Genomic DNA, 20,891 nt, shown 5'->3' on the forward strand with positions numbered 1-20,891 from the left:
ATTGAAAATCCTAAGAGTACCAATAATAAAGGAATCCCCGATAAACGGTTTCAAAACCCTCTAGTTTTATTTTTCACAATATCAAGTTATTTTCTTATTATAGATAGCAGCAAAGTAAGAACAGAATCCTTGGCGTAAACTTTGTGCCTAGTAACATATGCATTTAAAAAATTACTGTGTGTGTCCCATTTAATTATGTAAGTTTATAATTAAATTTTCTAATGGCCATAAAAAGTTTATGTTGAAGGTCTCCTAGATAATTAAAAACTTAATTTTATGCACATGCACTGAATTCTCTCACATAAGCTACAACATTTTGTAAACCTTTACCCACGTGTCAGCAGTTTGGAACTAACATCCCAAGGCAACAGCTGAAGTCAAGGTCTGAGTGTGCAAACTCTGTTCAGAGTCACTTTAGAAACTCTCCCTCCAAGCAGGATAGTTTCTATACAGAGACCTCAGGTGTTATATTAATAGCCTTCTTGGTATTTAGAATGTTCGATGCGCCTTTTTTCTCTCTCTCTTCTTTCTCCCTCCCCTTTTGTTTAACTAGGTTAAACTTCTCATCCTGTAACCAAACATGGTGCATTCATAAATGTGACCAAACACTCAGTTCCCAACAAGTGCTCTCTGGCTGATGAATGAATATGTGACGAGACAATTCAAAGAAAGAAAGTTCGTCTTTATATGTTTTGTTGTTCCTGTGGTTTTCCTGATCATTCTTGCTCTTTTTAAGAATAATTAAGATGGGTCCGGCGCGGTGGCCTAGTGGTTAAAGTCCTCACCTTGAACGTGCCAAGATGCCATATGAGCACAGGTTCTAATCCCAGGGGCCTCACTTCCCTTCCAGCTCTCTGTTTGTGGCCTGGGAAAACAGTTGAGGATGGCCCAAAGCCTTGGGATCCTGCACCCACATGGGAGACCCGGAGGAAGTTGGAAGTTGGAGGTTCCTGGCTCCTGGCTTCGGATCGGTGCAAGATATTTCTCTCTGTATATCTGATTTTGCAATAAAAATAAACTAAATCTTTTTAAAAAAGAGTAAGACTTAGTGTTTGTATATAATGAAGTACATGGCAATGATAGAGGACTGTAAAAATGAAAGTAGAGGACCAGTAATGATTTGATTGCCATTGGATGATGTGGGATTTGGGACAATGGAAGAGAATACCCTAGTGGATAATCCAAAAGGGCAAATAAAGGCAGAGTGACAAAAATGAGTGGAGATATGAGAACATTAGGTAGTGTTGTGGGAAACTGTCTAATTTCTCAGCATATGAATGAGCAAATGAAAAAATCCCTAGCGGTTAGGCAACTTTTCAATGCCATGGAAGGCTTGCTGTTTAACAGGTGAAGTAGGGAACATTAAATGGTATGGAAATTGATGACAGGCAGAGAATCTGGGAGCCATAAACCAGAGTCAGATCAGAGGAAATGAGAGACCAAGTGGGTGGCTAAGGGTTTTGGGAAGGAGCAGCTGTTCCTCGTCACAGGGGAGATTTGCCTGTTGGTTAGAGAAGGAAGTCAGAATAGAGATATAACAGGGTAAGTTTATTTAGAACAGAAATCAAAGAACTCTTTTGAGAAGCAGAAACAACACCTGCAAATGAAATGTTGCTTCTGCTACTTGCGTTGCTGGTTGCTCTGTCCCTAGGTGGGAACAACACAGTTGGTTAGAATTTTGGCAAGAATTCATTTGCGTGCAAGAGGTTTGGGGTGTGTTTATGCGTGTGGGTTGGAGGATTCCTCAGTACATACTTGGACAATAACCAGATCCAGGCTTGCTTTAATCTGGGTATCACTGACTCTAGGTTGCTAAGCTCTTCTGAATGTGTTGCTAAATGAGGGGAACTTGAGGCAGTCAAATGTCTGCTAGGGTAATAAGGTTATGCTTGTCTCCAGATTCTGAGTTCCCCCATAAGGAACTTTTATTCTTCATTCTCTCTTGTTCCTAACGATTTTTTCTCTCCATATTGTGTCTGTTCTTTTTCCACAGGGTTCAAGGAGCCTGTCTATTTCCAAATAATCCAGATATCATCATTTTATAACCATTCCTGGGCAGAGAACTGGCTCTCAGGATGGTTGGGTGAATTGCAGATTGATCGCTGGGATAGTGAATTGAACACGCTTGTTTTCTTGCAGTCTTGGTCCAGAGACAGCTTCAGCCACAAGGAGTTGGTGGACATACAAGCATCTCTTCATGCACACTTCATTAGATTTACTCAGGAAACTCAGACTTTTGCCCGTAAATTGCAGTTGGAATGTGAGTGGTGGATATGTTCTATTTGTTTTATTGTTCCTTAGGCAACTGACTTTTTCTCTTTTGGATATTACTCGATTTTCCCTAGACTAAAATTGAGATCACAGATTTTTGGACAAGAGCTTTTTCAAGATTTGGTTCTGCAAAACTGTCAAGGCTTCTGCTACTAATGATCACTCTCATTGATTGAAAGTATTCTTTCATTATTTTCCATTATAGGTGTCCTGTGTCCATTCTTTTCTCGTTCTTCAAGCAGATATTCAGAGCTTTCTTACTCTTGATGGCTTGTTAGTGCAACCCCCTGATTCAGTCTCTGTTTACTGTATTCCATTCACTCTGTATTGCTATAATTTCAAGTTGATCACACTAAAACCTCTCTTATTCACACTATCCACATCTTTGGATAACTCCCCATCTGCACAAGAGATTCTTCTCTTTTTCTGCCTCCTGCTTCCCACAATTTGTCTTTTTCTGCACCTCTGATCAAACCCAACTTTGTCCCTTCCCTTCAAGGTTCTCTTTCATTTACATTGTCTTTTGCCTCTGCTTTATTTTATTTCATCTTTTGTTCCTCTAATTCACATCTTTTGTTTCTCAGACCCTTTTGTGTTGCAGGTGGCATCAAGATGTGAGCTGCATTCTGGAGAAGCCTCAGTAGGCTTTGTACGTGAAGCTTATCAAGGAATTGATTTTTTGAGCTTGGAGAACAATTCATGGCTGCCATCTCCACAGGGTGGAAGTAGGGCCCAGCAGACCTGTCAATTACTGAATTTATATGAAGGCCTCAAGGAAAGAATTCACTGGCTCCTCAGTGATGCCTGCCCACGTTTTGCCTTGAGACTTCTTGATGCAGGCAAGGAATATCTACAACGACAAGGTGGGTTGTACACCCCACCCCCTGCTTCTATTTTCGTTTCTAACATCAAACTTTTACACAATCACCTTCAAATTTAACATAAGAGAGGATAGTTCAGCAGTGTGAAAGTTGTGTCTATCTCTGCTAATGTGGAATCTGAATCTCATAGCGCGTTAGAGTTCTCGAATATCTTTCCTATCTTTTGTAGAAAAGCCCGAGGCCTGGCTGTCCAATGGCCCCAGCCCTGGTCCAGGCCAACTGCTGCTGGTGTGCCGTGTCTCTGGTTTCTACCCAAAGCCTGTGTGGGTGACATGGATGCGTGATAACCGGGAACAGCCTGGCACTGAGCAAAGTGACATTCTGCCCAATGCTGATGGGACATGGTATCTCCGTGTAACTCTGGAAGTGACAGCTGGAGAGGCAGATGGCCTGTCATGTCAAGTAAAGCACAGCAGTCTGGGAGACCAGGATATCATCCTCCACTGGGGTGAGAAAAACTGGGCCCAGGTTTTTGGAAATGGGAGGTTGTGATCCTCAAACACAGCAAGAGGGGCAGCTGAAAATGTCCAAACTTTTGTGAGTCCAGATCTAATATGGATAAAAAGTAGCAAACCAAGGAATAGAAAGGTAAATCAAGGGTGAATACATAAGTGAGGATGTTGGGGGTTAGGTCAAACCTCCGTCTTTGATAAGGAATGAGTAAGAAGTAGGAAGGAAGGAGAATTATGTGTAGGCCACCAACTGAGCAAAGTCGAGTGGATTGCAGTAAAGCAGGGAGTGTTTGGGCAATGTCAGGGAATGGATCTTCAACACTATTTCTGATGTCTTTTCCACTACACAGGGCATCACAACTCCGTTGGCTTTATCCTCCTGGCAGTGATGCTGCTCCTGGCTCTGCTGACAGGTCTTGCATTTTGGTCTAAGAAGCGATGGTGAGTTTTTGTATCTATTTCTCTTTCTCTTCTGTGGTTCCCTCACCAAGCTGCTTCTGTAAAAAGATTTCCTCCTCATTATTTTCTTATTCTCCTTTCCCTGTCCTCCTAAATTGTCTATTCTGTGGCGGATGGCTTCCACTCCCATCTCTGCTCTCCATGTTTTATTCCAGAAGACAGAAGAACTCTCGAGGAACTCGTCTATCCTAAAATGAGAACGTACCAATGCAGAAGCTTGGGATATACCTGCAAGCAACAAGATCGTGGCATCTTCAACTCCCTTTATGAAGTATTTGTTGTTATTTATTTATTTTTGGTGATCAGTTGCCAGTATCAGATAAATGTGATGAAGCTGTATATGTTGTTGTACTCTCTGCTCTGGAATTTTAAATGTTAGGTTTTAGCTTTTGCTAGAATGGGTTCTTAGCAGCCTTCTCCTTCATGTTACAGAATCATTAGGCTTATTTTAGGATGTTACTGTAGAGCTCCTTCCCTGATTCACTAATGGGAAGCAGTCGCTACCTCATCTGAATTCCTGTTACATCCTCAACCTACTTTGCTGGCTCTACTGTTTACTGTCTCTCTGTGTTTTGCAAGTATTTACATCACTTCTCCATACTAATTTTTCAGCTACAGTAATATTCAGCATATATATGCATATGTGTATACATATACATATACATATACATATACATATACATATACATATACATATATATTTGTCTCCCAGATGAAGTGTATGTCTGTATTTCACACTTTCTCAATGAAGTATGCTAAATTTATGTCAAACCTGCAGTCATTTATATTCTCTTTCTTATTGACCTTGTGCAATTGTCGAGACACTTCTTGTCCCTCTTGTTAAAAATCCTTTCACTTGGTTAAGAAACTCGACATTTTCTTGAGCAGAATTACTGTTCCAAGTGTTCTAAACATGAATAGCAAGATAAGATGTGGCCCCTTGCTATTAGTGTGGCTCAGAGGCATGCAGCAAAAGTATCACATCGGAGCTCTTTGGAAATGTAGCATCAGGTTCCAACCTAAGCCTTATTGAATTATAATGTTCATTTTTAATGAAATCAATACAATATTGACTGGAATATTGAAATTTGACAGACATACACACAGTTGCTATCTAAAATATAGTGCAAATGTGACCATAAAATGTTTAAGAAAAGGCTTCTGTACACCTGGTACCTTATTATTGTGTATTAGTTACATTCTGCACTGTTGCTGTCATTGGGTCAGGGAATATTGAGCCATTGTGTCTATGAGAAAAATAATAATACATCCCTGTGAACTTCTGTTCACAAATGCCTTATTAAATGATAAATACATAATCATGTTCTTTTTGAGAAAAAGTTATGTACTTATTTATGAACAAGGCAGAATAAGAGAGAGAGTTTGAGCAAGCTTTCATCTTCTGGTTCACTTGCCAAATAGTTAGAGTAAACATGGCCAAAGCTCAGAATTCCATCCAGTTCTCCCAGATTGGGAAAGGGGTCCAAGTACGTTGACCAACAGATACTGTCTTAGTGTGAACATTAATAGGGAAATGGATATTAAGACTGTTCTTCAGGTCAACAGAGTCTTTGGCTTTTTCAGCCATCTCAGAATGTTGCCTAGAGGTTACAGTCAGATTTGTTTGCTCCACTGCACCCAGCTGTACCTAATTTCCTGGGGCCATGAGCTTTGTCCTATGTGCCCCACTTAATGTTGCATATTTCCCCTGCTTGTTAAGATATTTGGGTCTAGAGTTTCTGTGCTTTGTTAGAACTTCAGATTTTTTTTTTTGTTCTTCTTGGAATAAGTGTTGTGGTAAGGTCTTCTCTCCATGCATTCAAGAATTTAAGGTAGATGCTTAAAGGAGTGCAGGGAAACAAAATTTCTATAAAGTTAAAGTACACACTCAAAAGAAGTGTGGGCAAGCTAGAGAGAGATGAACAGATGGTACCAGCCACGTTTGGACCATCCTTTTACACTATCGAGATACACATGGGGTGGTGTCTGGGATAGACTTCATTGAATATTCCAAAAAGATGGAGTGTGGCATGGGGTTTGAATGCTGCCCATTTCCTTGCTCCTTTTTCTGAAATATCAGAATCGTCATAGTATCAGGTAGGTAATGCGAATAGGAGTATTCCAATGACAATTGTATCAAAATGACTTAAAGGACACTGTCGGAAAACATCCTGGAGCTGTATTAGCTGTTTCCAACTGGCATGAGTTCTAAGCCTGCAACAGTGTGGAATTTGTGGTTTCTGTTCCATGGACAAGTTGGGGGTGGAGTAAGGCTCAAAGGCAGTGCACAGAAGGGACAAGCTATCAAATCTTAGCTTATTTTGCCAAAACCACCTACTTACCCATATCAGTAGATTTGTCTTTCTGTTTGCACATTCACTAGGCTATATCAACATTATTTCAGGACATGTGTGGATCCTATCATCAAGGCCTTTGGGAACATATTCTCAAAAATATTCTGGGAAGATCAAGTGTCACCTCCCCTCTCTACAATTTTGTATTTAATCTATTTTTTATGCAGATTCTCTATCTTATTAGTTCAACGTAAACAGGCATAAATCTAAGATCATAGCGTGCCCAGTATAAGTTTGTGACTTGTAATTATTTTTATTCCTTTTTTTGTTTTCTCTTGCAATGAAGACATGTTGTTGTGCTTCACATATTCACACAGTCAAGCCTCATGGTGAAGCTATAATGCAAAATGTTAAGCTGAAGAAGTTGGCCAACCTGGTGAGCAATGTGTATGATGAAGAGGAGGTTAAAATAGGAGGTTAAAGAGGAATTGGATATGAGATTGGAAAAGACTAGGGAACTCAGACAAAGGATGAACAGAGAAAAAGATGAAAACCCTAGGCAAGTGAAATAAGAAGCAAGGAAACAGAGAAGGAAAAGATTAGGTAAAAAGATTTGAATAGAAGCAGAGAGCAAGGCATTCTATAAAGCTACAATAATTAAAACAGCATGATGTTGGCATAAAAGTCAATGCAGGGGCTGGTGCCGTGGCTCAACGGGCTAATCCTCTACCCTGTGGTGACAGTATTCCATATGGATGCTGGTTTGTGTCCCAGCTGCTTCACTTCTGATCCGGATCCCTGTTTATGGTCTGAAAATGAAGTGGAGGGATGGCTCAAGTCCTCGGGACCCTGCACCTCCATCGGAGACTTGGCAAAACTCCTGACTCCTGGCTTTGGATCAGCTCAAGTCTGGCCATTGCAGACATTTGGGGAGTGAATTAGCAGATGAAAGACCTTCTCCATCTTTTCTTCTTTGTTAATCTGTTTTCAAAGAAAAGAAAATATTTTTAAAAAGCCAATGCATACGTCAATGGAACAGAATACAGAGCCTAGAAATAATTCACCTATCTTTAGCCAATTGCATTTTGCAAAAGTTCTCACACCTTAGTAATTTTTCCACTCCATTGTAGTTTATAGCTATTGTCTATATTCCCATAAACCTGGAGTGTTTTTGTTTTTTTACTTGTTAACTTATTATTCTGTGAAATATTTCTTTTAAATTAAGTTTTATTTATTTTTATTGGAAAGGCAGATCAGATTTACAAGGATGAGAGACAGAAAAAAATCTACCATCTGCTGGATTATTCCCCAAATGGGCACAACAGCTGGAGCCATCAATATGAAGCTAGGAACCATATTGGGTCCCAAAGCTTTTGGGTCATTCTCTGCTGCCTTCCAAGGTCATAAGCAGGGAGTTGACTGGGAAATGGAGCAACTGGGGCACAAACCGGTTCCCATAAGGGATCCCAGGGCTTGCAAGGTGAGGATTTGACCATTAAGTCAACATGCTGGGCCCTAATTTTTGAAGTATTAAGTCTTTTCCTGTAAGATAAATTAGAATATGTTATCTTGAGAATTAAAAAGAGAGAGATAAAGGGAGAAAGAAGGAGGGTGGATAAAAGGGACTAATGAAATATAAGTATGTTCATAGAAGTGACTCTGTGCATCACTTTGAATCTGCTAAAAACTAATTGAAAATTAAGTAGTCAAAAACATTTAAAAAGTCCACATTCTTCTAATTCTGTCATTTTACAGAAAGGATTCATGGTTTTAGTAAGCAGATCATCCAGGAGTTTACCCAGTATATCTCCTTGTATAGATAGATGTGAGAGAATACCAGCTGAAGACAGGAGCTGTCTCTGTAAGGCAGAGCTGATGGGGAAATGAAAGGGTCAGAAAGAGACATGTGATTAAGGGAAGCTGTGAAGTTTGTGGAATTTGTCTGTTAGGGAAGTGATCAGAGGAGGAAGTTTTTGCTGATGGTAAAGAGGATGACTAAGTATTGGGCAAGGAGCTAACATCCGAAGTCTAGGGAGACCCTCTTTTTCTCTTTCTTATAAAGTCACCCCTGGGGGTGGGATTAGGGAAGAGTCATATGGGAAATCTGGAGAAGTTGTACTTGAGAATGCCCATGGTTTCAGTAGCAAAAGGAAAACAGGGAGCTTGGGAAAGCGGGTTACAGGGAAGCACTGTGGGGTTGCATTGACATTACTGGGGGTCCCTGCTCAGCCTGGTCTCCCATCACAGCGTCTCACTCACCTCATTATTCTTTTAGGGTACACTATGTCAAGAGAGCTAATATTCTGTTTCTCTCTATTGCAGTGCATAACAACTTCAGATTCTTTGATCTAAAAGTATTCATGAGCAAAAGTGTCCACCTCTTTCTCCTTCTCTCCTCTGAGGATTGAGCCTCACACACCTTTCCATATCCAACTGGCATTGTTAAAGATCTGGATTTGTCATGGCAGTAATGAAAGTGTTTTATGCACAGAATTCATGTGACCAGGTTCTGAAGCAGAGGCACGAACAGGAGCACAAAGATCACATGGATTGTGAAGCACAGTGCACGACCGATGCAGTGGTACAGGTCACAGATGATGAAAGCAGACCTAAGTGTCTGTGAGGTTAGAGAGGAAAAGTGAAATGTTTAGGATCATAGAGAGAGCTAGGACCCGGAGACCTCAGGGAGCAGAACGCGTGCCTCTACGTCTGTGGGTGATGTGTCCTCCCATGCAGAGGATGAGGACGCGAACTTCCCTTCTAGTTTCTCTGAGAGAATTTTCCTTAATGATTTTTGTCTTTATCTCTCACTGCTGTCTATGGAAGTGGGGTTAATTATCTCCTTGGTAAATACAGGAGAGTACCTGGGCAAGTCTTTTTCAGTACTTTCCATCCACCTCTGCCACCTGGGGCCATGTTACTCTCACAGGAATTGCCGTCTTTGCCCTGTCTTGTCACAGCAGAAGTTCTGCAGATGAGACTCAGGATTTACAACTAAGTGACATTGCCACAACACACATGACTCTGGGTGGTTTGAAAAGCTGAAATGCCTGTCTACAGGTTTAGGATTCAAGTTCTGAATAAAAAAAGATTCAAATTCTGGCAGGTTTGGTTTCTGATGATAGCTCTTTTCCTCTCTTATAGACAGCTGCCTTTTGCTTTGTGTTCGCATGGCCTTCCCTTATGTATGCACAGAGTGGAAGAAATAGAAAGAGAAATACATATGGAATTGGATTCAAAGACAGCTGGGGAGGGAGAGGGGGAAGAAAGGATAAAGAGAGAGAGAATGAGAAGGAAAGTCAAAAGCAAACTCACTTTCTCATTTTCGGTGTCTCTTCTTACAAGGGTGCTAATCCTCCCAGATCACAGGCAAACTGCTTCCTGTTTCCTTCTCTCGGAACAGTTGCCCTGCACACCTGTACCTCAGAGGAAGATGATCAGAATAATTTTATTTGCCTGAGCCTGAGGAATTGTTTGCCTCTGGCATCACAGCAATTGCCCAAAACTCAGTCCTGTGGCATGTTCCAACTGAAAAAGAACAGAGAATTCTGGTTTCATGTGAAAATTAGAGAAAAAAATTACATTCTATCTCTCATAGCTTTCTAAACCCTCCATATAAGAGCTTGCCACTGCCATCAATATCTGGGCAATGATGAGATCTGGGCCTGTGAGTGATTTGAAGAGGGCTTAATCCGTGTGTTGTTCATAAAGGTGTGTGCAGTTCATACAAATTGCCAAGTAACTATGGCCATAATAGGAGGAGTTTTTTTGAAAGATTTATTATTTATTTTTTATTGCAAAGTCAGATATACAGAGAGGAAGATAGAGAGGAAGATCTTCCGTCTGATGATTCACTCCCCAAGTGGACATAATGGCTTGAGCTGCGCCGATTTGAAGCCAGGAGCTCGGCGTCTCCCACTCAGGCGCAGGGTCTCAAGGCTTTGGCCTGTCTTGGACTGCTTTCCCAGGCCACAAACAGGTAGCTGGATGGGAAAGCCGGGCTGTGGGATTAGAACTGATGCCCATATGGGAATCTAGTGCATTCAAGGCAGACTTTAGCCACTCTGCTGCCATGCCAGGCTGAGGAAGAATGCTTACTTAGAGAGTGACATCCAATCTCATTATTGTTGAAAAATCTTAGGACATAATGTGTATTGAAGCATACTATTTCACCCAAAAATATACATAATAGAACAAAAATTAAAAGAAATGGTATTACAAGTGTGATTTTGCATGACTGCTCCAACTCATTTTTTTTTGATATGAGATAAAGATTATTATAATAATAGAGATTGCTTGGATCTCAACATAAAATTGTGTCAACATACATTATGTGTATTTTTATACACATAAGCTAGTCAGTTACTGACAAATTACTGGCCACTTCTTGACTTACTTGAATAAATGTAAAAATTAACTATTGTTGCACATTTTGACAGTAACTTTGATCAGATCATAACATTTCACTAATCATGGATATTTATGCGTTCTCCATGCATGTTTCCTCTCAAGAATTTGCATGCTTTAACTACCCTAATCTTACATGTTGTGCACTGCATATACATTTTCCTTAAGATTGAACTCTATACTACCTTTTAGTATTTTAAGTTATGGATGCCCAAGGGTTGTGCATTCAAAATGCCTAACTATTTAACATTATTCTAAAAAATAAATATGAGATTATTTACATTAAAATAATAGTTATAACAATACATGTTAATTCTTAGTTTAAGTAAATGTCTTCTAGAATTTAAATATCACTGATAGAGGTGTTACAATGTCAATCTCTATATGTCCAATTGCCTAGTAAGATATTTGTACCAACCACATATTTAGTGATTCTTTTCTGATTGAATATATGGATTGAAACCAATTTGTGGAGTGAACCAATGGATGAAAAATCTCTCTGTCTCTCCTTCTATTTTTGTAATGTCACCTTTCAAATAATACATGCATAATTCTTTTAAAAAGTGAGTGATCTTTGTGTTTCTGAGTCATTTTGGGATTGCTTGCCACTCCTTGCATTTAGCGTAGGGATGCATGCAGGAATATGATGTTTATCCTTAATCAATTAAATATTACAAGGTAGTCCTTGATTATCAGTAAGGTATTCTGTGATTTTCAATGTGTCTGATGATATCACATAATGCAATTACCCACCCTGTGAAAAAAGTATAAAAAACCATAAATAAATTCAAGCTTGTGAAAGAGCGAACTTAAACAATTTGCTTGTTCAGTTTGTCTTACATTTGATCAGCTGGACAAACTTTAACTTTTTGTTCCCTCCCAAACTCTATTTCACTCGAGAGCTGAGACTTAATCTGGTACAACACTTTTCATTTACACATATTCTAAGGGTGAGTTTATTAATAAGTGGTTGGTTGACTGCTGCTATTCCTGATGCGTTTGACCCAATCAGCTTGGGAAATTTGAGTTTATGTCAGTGGATTCCAGTTCAAATATGTGTTTGATCAATTCAATTAAGGGATTTCAGGAGGATTTTTACTCCTACAAAATATTTTCTCTGCTCCTTTCTGAATGATTGCCCATGATCCCATTCCAGTATAAAGTTCATTTGCATCAGTTTCTTAGGAATATTCTAGATATGACTCCTCAAATTCGCTAGGCGTTTGCTACTTCTGTAATAATTTTTGAGTTCTATTATCTTCTTCCTGGGATCTCATTCTGTGGTCTAAAATCTATAGACACATCTGTCCCTTTCTTTGCTTGAGTTCCATAAAATACAATAGCTTCTCCCTCCCCCCTTTTTCAGTTTCTTTAAAAACAACACGTGTAGTTCAAAAACCAGCAAAAACTGTTCCATACATATTGTGGAATACTGTACTACCTCCCTCACACAAGTTTTCCTCATCCTCCAGTCTGTACTACATGGCTCTCCTATCAACTTTCTAAGCCTTCTTCACATCAATCTCTTCTTAATTGAAAGCATTTATCTCTTATCACCCTATTTCCTTATTCTAGCAGAGTTTCTGTTTTGTTCCTTAGTGAAAAGATTGCACATCCCTATGAAACCTCGACTCAGTTCTTGATAAAATCACAAGTTCTTACATCATTGCTCTCAGATTTTTATTTGAAGTCCTTTCTTTACCTCTCCATTTCCAGAAATTTCTTTGACATACAGGTGAAATTATACAGTAAGTTGCATTCTAGAAAGAGTCCTAAAAGATTCTTCCAGGCACACTCCTTCATTTTCCAGCACACATATTGATTCCATGTCCTGGAGATGGTGGATGGTTCTGGTATCTGTCAGTCTCTTGGCATCAAGGAAGTGCCTCATCAAACATGACTACCCCTGATTTCTCTAGGGTCTTCTGAACACAGGGAAGACGCCTTTCTGGAGAAAAAGACATTCCTTCCACTCCCTCTATGATTTTTACAATTCAAGTTTTTCCATCTTACAACCCTTTTAAAGCCTAGGTCATGGAAGAGGACAAGAGGTGACAGTTTCTTAGAAAAGTGATTGGATATATTAGCATCCACAACTGATTACTTGTTGCAGTTTCTGCAGTGATCTCAGAGGCTTGACTTACAACAAAAACACAGCCTTGGGTATGGACGATTATTGCTGGTTTGTCATGTCAAGTGTCATGCAGCAGCCTGGTCTCTGGAAGCCCTTAGAAATCATTTTATGTCAAATATTTTGTGAAACCATTTTATGCCAAACAAGCCCTCAGTATTGTCCCTTTCAATTTGTCTTCAGTTCCCCAGTCCTGGGCAATGTGTGGCTCCCCATCTTTTACTCCTCATTTTTATCTTTGAACGAAGTCTTTGAAAAGATTTATTAAGCTACAATTTCCAGTAAAATTATTTATTTTAAATCAGTAGTTCAATGGCCAACACGTAGGCCTACAGAAACCAGCCTACAATGAAGATAGAAACCCCTGACTCCTTATATAAAATCATAGTTAAATCTACCATCAGCTCTAGCACCTTGTCACCACTGATTTGCTTTATGCCACTCGTGCTTAGATTTGCCTTTTTCAACTTTACTGTGATGAAAACAAGCTGTAAATATGCTTATTGTTTTTTGTTACTTAGCAAATAGTTGTAATTCACAGCATGAACGAATGCATTGCATATTTTTATTTATCTGTGCTTTGATTGACAGTTTATTTCTAAGCTTGGTATCCTCAAGTAAATTTTATTTTGTGACTTGATTTGCTTTGATTTTTGTATTCTTTACATGAGTGTTTGTGTTTAGTTTCCTGCTTCACTGAATTATGTAAGTTAAATGACAAGTTTTCCTTCTTGTCTCACATTAAAAAGCCTGTATAAATGAAACCTCCAATCCAGACATTTTTTTTAACTGAATTATTGAAACACCACAAATTAGATTTAGAATTTGGATTCTTGTTTCTGTGTCAGACAACTTTTATATTTTATGCATCACCCTGCTGAATGTTTTCTGTATATGTTCTGTTTATGTTCTTCAGAAACATAGACATGGTCAAAAATTTTTACGATAGTTTTGTTTTTAACTGTTATTGCCTGATGAATCAAAGAGGGTAAATTTTAACAAGTTCAATGCCATTTCTTCCAAGCGATGAATGTATCTTTCTAGTCTTGAGATACTGAAGAAGCAATACTTGATCTTATCCAAGCCTTTTGCCTGAGAACTTCCGGCTGTTAACAAAAGACTTATTTGTTTATTTTCATTTTGATTGATAGAGAGATGAGAGAGAGAAAGACAGAGCGAGACTGTCTGTGTGCTGATTCACGCCACACATGTGTGAAATAGCTGGAGACATGTTGAAGTCGGTTTAGAACCCTATGTGCGTCTCCTAATCAACACCAAGTAGCTGGACTCTCAGGATGGTCATTGGCAGATAACTACATCAGAAACAGAGTGATTGAGACTCAGATATTCATCTATTGGTGGGCTCTTTTTTTTGTATAGTACCTTTGATGAGTTTGTGTCTTTTGGTTACATAGGCAGAAGTAGGACTGCTGGACCAAATAGCAAATATATTTCTACTTTTTACAAATTGAAATTCCATACTATTCTCCGGAGTGGCAGGGCTACTTTTTATTCCCGCCAATAGTTTATAAGTTTCCCTTTCTCCATATCCTTGGTAGTATTTATTGTTCTCTGTTTTTTGAATAGCAACCATTCTGACAGGAATGTAGGTGCTTTCTACTAAGCCTATCATTAAAGAGCATTTTTAAAAAGATTTATTTTTACTGCAAAGATAGGGTGACAGAGAAGGAGATGTGAAGAGAAAGATCTTCCATTGCTTGATTCATTCCCCATGATATGGCCACAATATTTGGAGCTAAGTCAATCCAAAGGTAGTATCCAGAACCATCTTTCTAGTCTCCCACATGAGTGCTGTGTCCCAAGGCTTTCAGCCAACCCCAGTGCTTTCTCAAGACACAAGCAAGGAACTGCATCTTAAGTGAAGCAGCTGGGACACAAACCAGCATGCCTATGAGATGCAGGTGCTTGTAGGTAGAGGGTTAGCCAGTTAAGATATTGTGCTGGCCCCAAAACAGAATTTAGAAAATGGAAAATATAAAATCTGTCAATTATTTAGAAAGTATCGCCGCTATTGTTTGGTATTGTTCTGGAATTTTTAGCCACAGCCATTGGGCTTGAGAAATAAGTACAACATATCTAAATGGAAAAGAAGAAAATGTAATTATCTCTGCATATGACATGATTGATAGGGGAACCAAGACATCATTAGAACTGCTAAGTGAATTTAACAAACTTACAGGATGCAACAGAACACACATATATGGTAAGGTTTTTACACATCAACAATGGTAAGCTTGAAAAAAATTTAAAAGAGCAACCATTTCAGAATGGCAATAAAATGTCAATATTTTAGAAAAAAAATTAGCCAAGAGTGTGAAAGTCTTCTAAAATGAAAATTAAAAATATTAATAAAAACAAGAATAGAAAATTAATGAAAACAAATCAATGACATTAGTATATACCAATAATTCCATGACTGAGAAAGAAATAGTAAGTACGGTCCCCTTAGCAGAGAGGAATAACAGAGAGGAATCTCAGATACCTAGGAAATAACCTAATCGTAGATGTGCAAGACCTGTATAATGAAAAATCACAAAACATTAACAAAAAAATAAGAGAAGACATTAAAAGATGGAGAAATCTACCATGTTCCTGGATTGACAGGAAAAACATCATCAAATTGTCCGTATTACCCAAAGTGATACACAGATTCAATGCAATCCAAATCAAAATCCCAAAAACATTCTTCTCAGAAATAGAAAAAAAGATACAAAAGTTCATCTGGAAATGCAAGAGACCACAAATAGACAAAGCTATCCTGAAAAATAAAAATCAAGGAATCACAATTCCAGACCTCATGACATACTACAGGGCAGTGGTCATCAAAACAGTCTGGCACTGGTACAGAAACAGAGAAGATCAATGGAACAGAATAGAAACAATAGAAGGGAGCCCACACATGCAGAACCAACTAATCTTCAACAACAGAACTGAAAACAGTTCAAGGGGAAAAGCCTGGTCTATTCAACAAATGCTGTTGGAACAATTGGATATAAGCCTGCAGAGGTAAGAAGCCAGACCCGCACCTCTCATATTACACAAAAATCAGCTCTAAATGGATCAAGGACCTAAATCTACACCCAGAAGTCATCAAACTGTTAGAGGAAAACATAGGAAGCATTATGTTTAGACATTGGGAAAGATTTCTTAGAAAAATCACTAAAAGCACAAGAAGTCAAGGCCAAAAAAGCCCAAATGGGACTAAATCAATCTAAGAACTTTCTGTACAGCAAAGGAAGAGATCAAAAAAGTGAAAAAGTGAAGAATCAAGATGGCAGAATAGGGTAAGGACACGTTTGTACAGACAGAAAAACATTTAACCAGGATGAAGCAGAGAGGACACATTCCAGGAAATAGGAAAGGACAGAACAGCAGCAGAGGGGTACCTGGAGACTGACAGACACAGGAAAGCAGCGGACACAATGGTGTGGTGTTGCAGAGACTGATACTCCAGCACAGCGATCTGAACTTCACGAGCAGCCAGAACTCCACCAGCAACCAGGTGGGAAGGGAGTTTCACTGGGAGCTTGGGAGGTGAACCCAGACAAAGATCTGTCCGTTCTGCTGGTCCATTTGATTTGACCGGGAGCAGAGACAGAACAGCAGATCTCAGACAGGCAGTGCGAGAAAAGGGTGGATTTCACAGCCCAGTCAGCCCCCTAGAGCTGAATTGGGTGCCATTTTGCATGAAGAGGAAAGGGCAAGGGAAGGGACTGAGCATACACTGAGCTGGGAGTGAGCTCATTTCTGTCTCAGTGAACTGCAACTACGTGGCATTCTACGGGTTCCACCTGGGGCAGGTCTGGGATAGCCCTCAGATCTGATGGGCAGCAAATCAAGCACCTTAGTGGTTGTACATCAAGTGCCATTTTGGCCACTGTGGCAATAGCTTTGGGACTGCAGGGGAAAATAGTGAACTGCGCAAGTGCTGATCTCGAGAGAATTTGCTGAGGTCCGTGGATTGCACTGGTTCCGCAGGAAAATAATACTGACTGTGGCATTGTACCGGTCAAAATAGGTCCGTGTGGCACCCAGACCTAACGTCCAACAGGTTCCGACAAGATCAGCACCAACAACAACCTAATTATATAGGACACCTGGTGTCTCTCTAATCCTGGGACCTGCTCCAACCGGAAGTGGGAGAAAGGTTGCAGAGACAATGGTGAAGCCTCAGCATGGTATCACAGGAGGTGGAGAGTGGTGAGCCAAGAGCTGGGGCTGTGGAGACCATGGTGGAAATCTGACATAAGAACCCAGACCTGGAACTCACTGGAGGTTGTGGCACAAGTGGCTGCAAGGAAAAAGTTGTGTACCAACTGCAATAAGTAAAATAGCACTGTAGACCTGTGGGTGACACAGCTTAGAAACCTGCACCAAGGAGAAGACTCTGCTAACCAGAAGTACAATGATCAAGAGCAAAGGAAGAGACAAAGGCACAATGAATATTGCCGACAACTCGCCTGCAAAGGAGCAAAACCCTATGCTAACCTCACAGTTAACTGAGGAAGACATCGAGAAAATGGGGCACACAGAATCCATAAGACTCATTTTAAAGATTCTGATCAACAATGAGAAGCTCATGCAAGAGTTCAAAGAATTTAAGGAAGCAATACAGCAAATCAAGGCTGATATATCAGAAATTAAGAACACAGTAGCGCAACTTAAAAGTATGGTGGAGTGTCTCCAAAATAGAATGAAGCAAGCAGGAGAAAGAATATCAGAATTGGAAAATATTTCCTGTCATCAGGGGGAAGCAAACAAAAAGCTGGAAGCAGAGCTGGATCAGGCCAAAAAAAAGTATTCAAGAATTGAAAGACACTATTAAGAGGCCAAATCTAAGAGTTATGGGAGTCCCAGAAGGTGCGGAAAGAGAAGCTGAGTTTGCAAATGTCTTTAATGAAATAATAAAGGAAAATGTCCCGCATCTAGAGAAAGAATTGGAAACAAGGTCCAGGAGGGACACAGAACTCCCAACAGGCTTAGCCAAAAGACATCTTCACCAAGACACATGATCTTCAAGCTCTCTCCAATTGAACATAAGAAAAAAATCCTTAAATGTGCACGTGAAAAAAATCAATTGACATATAAAGGAAAGCCAATTAAGCTCACAGGAGACTTCTCACAGGGAACTCTACAGGCAAGAAGAGAATGGAGTGACGTATTCCAGATTCTAAAAGAAAAAAATTGTCGGCCTACAATAACATATCCAGCAAAGCTTTCTTTCATCTTTAAAAATGAAATAAAATTCTTCCACAGTAAAAAAAAGCTAAAGGAATTTGCCTCTTTCAAACCTGCCCTACAAATGATACTTCAAGATGTTCTCTTGACAGAGAACAGGAATAGCACCTACCAAAACCAAAGGCAAACAGGAAGAACATCCCACTAAAATGACAACAGAAGACTAAACCAATGAACAACCCATTCCTAAAATGACAGGACCAAAGTACCACCCACGTATATTAATCTCTGAATGTAAATGGCTTAAGCTCAATCAAACGTCCTAGATTAGTAGACTGGATTAAAAATCAAAACCCATCTGTTTATTGTCTGGAGGAGACTCACTTCAAAAAAGTTCAGCAGAAACAGTATCACATGGGTTTTGTTGTTTTTTGTTAGTTTCATCTCTTCAAAACACTTCCTTCGGAGTGAATCATTCAATGACTCGTAGATCATGCTGTGGCATCATTATCTTCAAGAAGGTTCTTGATTTTCATTTCTTCAGCTACACATTAGTCATTTAGTAGCATGTTATTTAACTTCTTGGTGTTGTTAATTTCTTTTTTCTCCCGGATGTTGATTTTGTTTTGTGGCTTTTCATTTAAGGGGATATAGTAGCTGTGTAATGGAGACTGTCATATCTAGTAACATGTCATTTAACTTCAGGCATTGTAAATTTCTATTTTTCTTTTCATTGTTGATTTTGTACCATGACTTTTCATTTAAGGAGATGTACAGTAGTTGCTTAATGAAGACTGTCATATCTAGTAACATGTCATTTAACTTCATGCCATTGTAAATTTCTTCTTTTCTTTCTATTGTTGATTTTGAATCATGACTTTTCATTTAAGGGGATGTACGGTAGCTGTGAAATGGAGACTAACATTCAGATGTGAGGATGTAGTATGGTATGCATTTCTGCTTCCAGACAAAGATGGACTTATGATGAAACTGCTAACTATATCTTGACAATAGGATTCTGCACTCTCTACCATTGTCTAGGCCCGCAATGATGGATATATGACTGAGCATGAAGAACTGCATGTTAGTAATGATATAGAAGAACTGGGGGGGGGGGGGAACTGGGGAGAGGATAAGGGAATATGAAACTGTATTATAAAATAATAACAATAATAATAAAATATATTAAAAAATAAAAAAAGTTGCAGGCACCGGTCTCCCAAGGATTAACTCCACAGCTTAGCTTGTTTCTCAGAGCATAACAGGATTGGTAATTTTGGCCTGATACATATAGCCACTGGCTTAACCGCAAGTTCCTGCTTCCTATTTGTCAAGTTATCTGCCAGGGGATTGGATAAAACTCAAGGGATTTAGGGTGGCCACTAGAGGATTGGATAAACACTGGGAGGAACTGAAGGGATTTAGGGTGGCCACTACTGGGAGGAGCTAAGCAGAGTATAAAAGAAAGTCTGGAGTTGCAATAAAGATCATTCTGTCATCGATCGGCATTCGGTGTACTGCGTGTTGCCTTGTCTTGTCTCTCTGCGTTGTCTGCGTTGCAACCCTAGTCCCTCCGCTCAGCTCGGATTACGTGGCGACGCGGGCGTTGCCAACATCTGGAGGTCCCACCGAGATTGAGAAAGAGAGGATACGACGAAGGGTCGTCCCAAGAGGCTGGCCAGCTGATCCAGGTAAGTGGGACGTATTGTAAGTCTCTGCTAAACTGGTAGGAGAGGGAGTTTCATTTTGAAATAGAGTCAGGTTTTAGTCTTATTTTGAAATATAGTTAGGTTTTAGACTTATTTTGAAATATAACTAGGTTTTGGATTTATTTTGTAAGTTTTCGATTAATTTAGAAGTATAGTCAGGTTTTAGATTTATTTTGAAGTATAGTGAGGTCTTGGTGTTTAATTTATCCGTTGAAAAGGACGATAAAATGGGTTCTGCCTTCTCGCGGAATAAACTGGCCACCGAGCTTGAAGAACTTCTACATCAGCTGGGGATGCCAGTTAAATTTAAAATGATTAGAAATTTTGTTAAAGCCATTCAATCTAGCAGTCCTTGGTTTATTGTTTCAGGCAACTTGAGTATTCCCGATTGGGAACAGGTTAAGGCCAATTTACAATCCTGTTTACAAAAAGACCCAGATAATTTCCCCATTGTTAACTTTTCTTTGTGGCGCTTAGTCCGTGATTCATTATTTACTGATAAAGTGAAAGTTGAGAGACAGTTAAGAGAAGTACAGACTACTTTTGAAGGAATCCAGAGGTGGGAAGTTCTACGGTCCTTGGAAGCCTGGAACGAGGTGGCCTCGAGTGAAACCACCCCGAGTGAGACCTCTTCTTTAGAGGAGAGTGAGGTCTCTTCTTTAGAGGAGAGTGAAGCCTCTTCTTCAGATGAGAACGAGGCCTCTTCCTCGGAAGAGAGTGAGGAAAAACGAGATGAGGAGGTTTTCTTAAAGCGGAAAATTAAGGATAAAGAGAAGGTTTTCTTAAAGCGGGAAATTAGGGACATTAAAAGAAAGCTAAAGAAAGCAGGAATAGGTGCACGTTCCTCTGGCAAATTGTCCAGTTCAAGACCACCACCATATACCCCTAATTTTGTGACCCCTACCGCTCCTCCTGAGGAGGAAGCTGCGGGCCATTCACCCAATAATTACCCCACGCGGCCATGGAGTGACGGTCTCACTGATCAGCCTGTGGGTGGGGTTCGATGCTTCCCTGTAATAGAGGTCCCAGTTCGAGGGGGTCCCCCTCGCCGGGAGCATCAGCCCCTTCAATTTAAAGACCTCAAAAAT

General features: G+C 39.7%; 2 protein-coding genes across 2 annotated transcripts in view; both read left to right on the forward strand.

Annotated features, from left to right (window-relative positions):
- Positions 1-1,608: 1,608 nt before the first annotated feature.
- Positions 1,609-4,049, forward strand: LOC101530708 (T-cell surface glycoprotein CD1a-like). Its single transcript, XM_004589244.2, has 5 exons — positions 1,609-1,669; positions 1,994-2,260; positions 2,856-3,134; positions 3,322-3,600; positions 3,955-4,049. Exons 1-5 carry the CDS (start codon positions 1,609-1,611, stop codon positions 4,047-4,049), a joined length of 981 nt encoding a protein of 326 aa, XP_004589301.2.
- Positions 4,050-5,496: 1,447 nt separating this feature from the next.
- The window catches only part of LOC131478130 (T-cell surface glycoprotein CD1a-like), a 38,957-nt gene continuing 23,562 nt past the window's right edge, over positions 5,497-20,891 (forward strand). The window contains exons 1-2 of the mRNA XM_058655979.1: positions 5,497-5,550; positions 6,704-6,833. Of these exons, the coding sequence (XP_058511962.1) occupies positions 5,497-5,550; positions 6,704-6,833 (184 nt within the window). The remainder of the gene's footprint in view (positions 5,551-6,703; positions 6,834-20,891) is intronic.

Source organism: Ochotona princeps, chromosome 2, assembly GCF_030435755.1.
Source record: "Ochotona princeps isolate mOchPri1 chromosome 2, mOchPri1.hap1, whole genome shotgun sequence".
Classification (NCBI taxonomy): Eukaryota; Metazoa; Chordata; class Mammalia; order Lagomorpha; family Ochotonidae; genus Ochotona; species Ochotona princeps.

Bases quoted from the DNA above. Each gene is read 5' to 3' on its own strand.
- LOC101530708 (XM_004589244.2), top strand. From the start codon at position 1,609: ATGTTGCTTCTGCTACTTGCGTTGCTGGTTGCTCTGTCCCTAGGTGGG. The intron at 1,670-1,993 runs GTTAGAATTTTG...CTTTTTCCACAG, and splicing joins AGGTGGGAACAACACAGTTG to GGTTCAAGGAGCCTGTCTAT. The intron at 3,135-3,321 runs GTGGGTTGTACA...TATCTTTTGTAG, and splicing joins GGAATATCTACAACGACAAG to AAAAGCCCGAGGCCTGGCTG.